This window comes from Arvicola amphibius, chromosome 7, assembly GCF_903992535.2.
Source record: "Arvicola amphibius chromosome 7, mArvAmp1.2, whole genome shotgun sequence".
Classification (NCBI taxonomy): Eukaryota; Metazoa; Chordata; class Mammalia; order Rodentia; family Cricetidae; genus Arvicola; species Arvicola amphibius.
Genome location: NC_052053.1, coordinates 27,820,399 through 27,826,310, shown reverse-complemented (window position 1 = coordinate 27,826,310; position 5,912 = coordinate 27,820,399). Strand labels below are relative to the sequence as shown.

At 48.3% G+C, this 5,912-nt stretch overlaps 1 protein-coding gene across 1 annotated transcript; it reads right to left on the bottom strand.

The window, feature by feature from the left end:
• Positions 1-4,916: 4,916 nt before the first annotated feature.
• Positions 4,917-5,246, bottom strand: Rprm (reprimo, TP53 dependent G2 arrest mediator homolog). The gene has a single exon (XM_038335661.1). The coding sequence runs from the start codon at positions 5,244-5,246 to the stop codon at positions 4,917-4,919; it is 330 nt and encodes a 109-aa protein (XP_038191589.1).
• Positions 5,247-5,912: the final 666 nt, after the last annotated feature.

Sequence of the window (5,912 nt, the reverse complement as noted above, 5' to 3'; positions counted from 1 at the left end):
AACATCTGAGACATGCATAAGAATACAAAAAAATACCTAAAATGTGAAGCAGACCATGAAAACAAATAGCCACCAAGCATTTAAATGCAGATGCTAGAAATCAATTACTGCTGGAGCGGACTTGAAAACATATCCCATTTGAGCTTTTGTGCGCATATCTAAATGGGATTTGGCAGGTGGATAAAAGATGCATTGATTCCTGTTTTGGAGATTGCTGTAGACTTGCTGCTTCAATAGAGTTTTGAACTAGGTTTAGATCTTGAACAAACCGAAACCTGGAATCCTTTCCTGGCATTGTAACCCCACCCCAAAATGACAAATATACATACGCCAGGACCAAGGATACTGCATTTGAAACAGCTGTTGTATGGTGTTGTCCAAACTCAAAGGAAGAATTGTTTTGTGGAAGACAAACTTGCAGTTGATTTTCTCCTTAATACACAGGAAGTTTGTATTAGAAACGTTGTAGTCTCATTTGAATGAGTACTTATAAGAACCCCTGGCTTCCCAGTTCATGGGGCTTTTTTTTTTTCTTATCCAGTGTTAATATACTGTGGTGACTAGATCTGGTAAGCTATCTGAAGTTTGGTTAATTATTTAAAATAAAATGATGCAAGTGGATATGCCCTTGGTTTTTGTGAGAAAAAAAAGAGGTCTGAAAAATGCCAAGACTAGAAAACAAGATGCATTTTTAAGATGTGTTGCAGAGACTTATAAAATACCTTGAAAATGTTAGCAAATGAATTCAATAGGATTGAAATACTCCTTTGGAATCAACCATCCTCGATGGCCACCCAGCCACTTAGAGAGCAATGTAATCCCAGAGTTCTACTGTCTAGCAAGTGGCCTCCCTTGAATGTCATCGAGAGACACAGATTTGACTCCGGGCTGCGGAGAAGCCAAGCAGATTTTGAATCAGTCATTGCAGAGTATCTAGGAGGAGTAAGTGCAACTTCAGATTCAAGATGGCAGGGTTACCTTTGGTTTGAAGTCCCTCTAGGTGACTAGCCCTTAAGTTCTTGATTTATTTTCAGATCTTAGAGAAAAAAATAAAATGTATTAACTAGGAGAGACAGATGCTGTGGAGGCCACCCAGTTAAGTTTAGAGGCATGAGTGGCTATCTCTTTAGCCTGAAATTCTGCTAACCTGGTCAGGTGACTTTCATGAAAATCTCTGCTCTCTCTGGGCTGTTGGTCAAGAAAGGTTTTGGGACTAATAAGAGGAGTCCCTCTGGGACTGACTAGATCAAGGAAGCTCTTTACAGAAAACTGAGTGTCATCCCCTCACATCATTATCTCCACATTACTGACCACACGGTAGATGTAAACCTGGGAGCACAGACTTTGGTGTCTGTATTTACCCATTCCGCTTTGAGTCTCTTTGGGCTAGCATCGATTCCTTAGGTAAAATGGAGAATGGAGTTTAAAGCCTACTTCCCTGAAAGCTTGTTGGTGAGAAAAGAAAGACACTCCATAAACTCTGGGCAGGATTAAAAGTTTCATCTCACGGGTTTGTTAAAATGAAAAACACAGGGATTTAAAGATAGAGCAGAAGGAGCAGTGTGGCCTTGGAGAAGCGGTTGCTCTGTGGCCACCAGGGAAGAGGGTGTGTAAAAAGCTTCTCGCTTCACCTATAAAATCCAGAACCACTTGGCATCTCTCTAAGTAACAAATGGATGTGACCTGGAGAGATGGTTGCTTTTATGAAACTGCCCCCAGGGCTCTGTATTTCAGACTGCCTTTCCCTGCAGTACATAGATCACAGAGCTCAGCCCTATGCTTCTACAAGCTTTTCTGCACAAGGACTAACCCGTACAGGTTCTGCTTTATCTCACAATCACAATTGGTGCAGAGGCGGGAACAAAGATGGATGGGGAGATGAAAGTGTATGTTTTACTTTTGAGGTGCTGGGAAGATGTAACAGAGGTGAAGAAGAACAAAGAAGGTGAAGTTGGAGGTGATGCTGGAGGGCTGCGGTTGCCTGAGGACTGTTTTCCGCAGTTTGCTAGACTTTTGTTGTCAATGAAACCCTGTTCCAACCGAACAGTTTCAAATTGGCTTGTAGGGTTAATTCCTGCCCACTCTCTGGAGCTAACTGTGATTGTGCAAGCTGGACACATCATAATATAAGGAAAGATTCCTAGTGAGTCTAGCAGATGTGTTTTTAAGGCAAATCAGTATCTGCAGTGCACTGAACCTGCTGGTGGGTTGGTAAATCCACAGGACAGAACCACACAAGAGTTACAGTTCAGTATCTGGCTTGTTACAGGTGGAAACATTGTGCTGTTTTGTTTTCTCTGAAATATGGAGGCAGCAGACTATGTCTGTGCCACAGAAACTGTCCACAAAATAGGACATCGCATCTCTTCTCCCACACTACTGAACTGTACACTGTTTCCCGTGATTCAGTGTGGCTACCTGTTGACGGGTGACCCTACTGCTCCCCACTGGAGAAGAGAGACAAGCAAACCTTCCCTGCTGAAAAGACAAACCAGGCCCAGACTTCCAACTTCCAATCTCTCTCTCTCTCTCTCTCTCTCTCTCTCTCTCTCTCTCTCTCTCTCTCTCTCTCTCTCCTCTCTCTCTCGTGTGTGTGAGAGAGAGAATGTGTGTGAGAGAGAGAAAGGGAGAGAAACAGAGAGCGAGATAGAGAGATAGAGAGAGAGAGAGAGAGAGAGAAAGGGAGAGAAACAGAGAGCGAGATAGAGAGATAGATAGATAGATAGATAGAGAGAGAGAGAGAGAGAGAGAGAGAGAGAGAGAGAGAGAATGTGTGTATACGTGTTCACTCAAGTTTGACACCATTGACATTAACCCCTCCCCAAACACTAGGCTATAATTCCTAGTAAGGGTAACTCTGAGGAGAATCCAGCCCTCTGAGGCATAGCCCATGTTTGTGTGCCGTTTCTCTCTATAAATATGGGGCATTTCGTGGCATTTCATGGTACTTTTACAGTTTCTCTTGCAACATTTTTACTCCCCCCCCCCCCCCCCCGCTCACTGTTACAGCATCGTGGTAGAAAATAAGACAGAAAGAAAAACTGCTCAAACCTCTGACCAAGTTAAACTTCAACTATTGGAACCTTAGGGTTGTTTTCTAACCCTTCTTTCAACGGGGCCTACAATTTCTGTGCCCTAAAGGTGTGTACAGACACTGTCTGTAGCTGTTCCAGCCCAGGCTTTCAAGTGTGGCTTGTGGTAGTCCTGAGTATCAGGACTGGGCTAAGTTCTTTGAACCCTTTACCTGGTCCAGGACTAATAGCTGACTAAAGAAGCAGGCAAATCTCTCTCTCTCTCTCTCTCTCTCTCTCTCTCTCTCTCTCTCTCTCTCTCTCTCTCTCTCCTACTTTGATTGATGGATTGCATGTCTTTACGGGATATAATGTGAAACGTATATATTATAGAATATATATATATGTATTATATATATCCATTCTGGGATTAACTCCTCACTTCAAACGTTTGTCATTTCTTCGTTGGTATCTTATCTGATTGTTTTCTCTAGAAAACCTAATACGACAAAGACAGCTAATAACCTCCTAGTTTGGACACAATGGTTTACTCTATCTACTGAGGATTTCGAACTTTGGCGGCGGCTACTTTTACTCAGAATCTGTCTTTTTCTGGAACAGCATCCCTATGCCATCCGCTGGCGTGGGTCTGGGAAAAGAAGCCCTCCCTAAGGGCTGGCTTGGCCCTCTTCTCCTTTCATTGGCTGGGTAACCTAGAGTTCCCCAAGGAGCCTGGTAAGGAAGTGTAATCTTCCCGCTGGGACCTACCTGACATCCAAGACAAAGTGAAATTTAAAGTCGTAAATATGGGAGAAAACAAAGGCCGCTGTTTTAGAGGGTTTTTTGTGCCTGGTGCTTGGTGTGTGTCTCTAATCCCTGTGCACTCTGTCGGGCCCCTCCTTCCCTCCTCGGATCTATGGATCTAAGGAGTAGAATCGCAGCTCCCGCAAGGCGAAGCCTCCTGGCCGGGACCCAGACTGCACAGCCGACCTTCCCCTCCACCAGGAGAATAGAATGACTACCAGGAGGCCAGAAACAAAACACTTAAATGTTGCATTTATTAAGGAAATGTTAAATAAGAAAAAGTCAAATGGTGTCACGGATACCAAGAGCACTTTTGTGGCGTAAACCGTGCAGACACGAGCTATGAATTCTACTCTGGATCTTTGTCCCGGGCTTAGCTGGAGCGCCAGCCTCCCTAAAAGACCCAGCTGGAAATGCACTAAAAGAAAGCACTTACCCCATTCACAGTCTCAGGCTCCCCTCCCCCCACCCCTTCTCCCAGGATGACAAAAACTCTAACCCGCAGGCAGGCAAACAGGCCACTAGGGCATAAAAGACTTATCAAATATTTGTATTCAAGCAAACTAATACAGATCTCTTAAAACCACAGGTTACTACTGATCAAAGTTCCACTCTCACCGCAGGTCGCAAAACCCACACGTTTATATGTTGTCATTGGGTCTGCAACGTGCAGTATAAACAGGTCACTTTTCCGGCTACTGGTGCCGCTGGATATACCCCCTACCCTCACCCCCCACCTTTCTGGGCCCCTCCAGCTATCCCCAGTGCTGGGCCCACCTGCAGGTGGAAAGGGGCCTTCTCCCGGTCCATCTCCTGCATCTCAGGCAAGAAGCCGCTCCCAAAGTTCTGCGCCCTAATCGCCCTCTTTTGCCACCTGCTGCTGAGTCTCAAAGTCTGGACGTTCCTGGTCTGAAGGCTTGTTTGGGGCCTTTTCGGAGAGCGATCAGAAATGGGTCACTTTTTCCCCCAAAGGCAGAAGTCGAGAGAAAAACTGACTCCGACAGGTTTGCTTTGCTCGGTCTCTGATGGTGAGGGGTACATCGTGGCTGGTGGAGTACTGGAGGTGCCAGAAGCACCAGCCGTGGGGGACCCGAGGGCCACTCAGTAGGGTCCCACCACCACTGCCTCAACCTCTTTAGACGGCCTGCGGTCCTTCACCAGGAAGTTGATCATGCCTTCGGATTTGATGAGCAGGTTGCAGCCAAGGAAGAAGATGCCGAAGACCACGGTGAGCGAGAGCACGCACATGACTGCGATCTGCACCACGCGCATGATGTACAGGCTACGCTCGTCGGGGCCACCCTCGGCGAAGCCATCGTCGGTCACCACCGACGCCTGTGTGCAGCAGCGCACGGCGCGCTCCAGCGCCTCGCTGCTGTTGGCCAGAAAGAGGCCGGCCACGTCGGTCTGGTTGCCCAGCAGTGAATTCATCCCGGGAGCAAGCGGGAGCTTGGGAGGCGAGAATCGGAGGGGTGGCGACCCGGGTGGCGGTGGCACGGGAGGAACAGGTGCTGGACGGAGCGCTGGCTGGCGCACTTGTGCGTGCTGGGCTCCTCGGCTTCCCTTTCAAAGTCCCCGGGCTGTGAGTATCGCAGGAACCTATCCAGGGCGCGCCGCAAGCTGGCTCGTGTGCGCTGTGTGCTGCCCGGGCAGTGCTCGTTCTCGGCGCTTGCTCGACTGGGAGCTCTTGGAACTTGGCGGGTTGGGCCGGAGGTGCCGTGGGAGGCGCGGGCCGCCGCGGTGGCCCGGCCGCTGCTCCGAGCGAACAGCGGCCCCTGCTGGTAACAGGGCCGAGTTGCCTCCCTTCGGCCGGGAGGTGGGGACCGAGGAAAAGAACCAAACTGGCAGGCTTTGTGGCCCCTGCAATCCCAAAGGCCAGGAGGGGGTCACTAAACACTCCTGACGTGATGAACAAGCGAAGAATTTGGGGAGAAAGGCTGAAAGCGGCGGAGGATCTGGCTCACATCCGCTCTTGAGTGTGTCCTTCGAAGCCGCCCCTCTCACCTTTGAGCTGACTCAAAGAGGCCAGGTACCAGATGGCGCTGGCCAAGGCACTGGTCCACTACCTACTCCTGACTGTTGCTTGTCTGGAGACAA

Bases quoted from the DNA above. Each gene is read 5' to 3' on its own strand.
- Rprm (XM_038335661.1), bottom strand. From the start codon at position 5,246: ATGAATTCACTGCTGGGCAACCAGACCGACGTGGCCGGCCTCTTTCTG.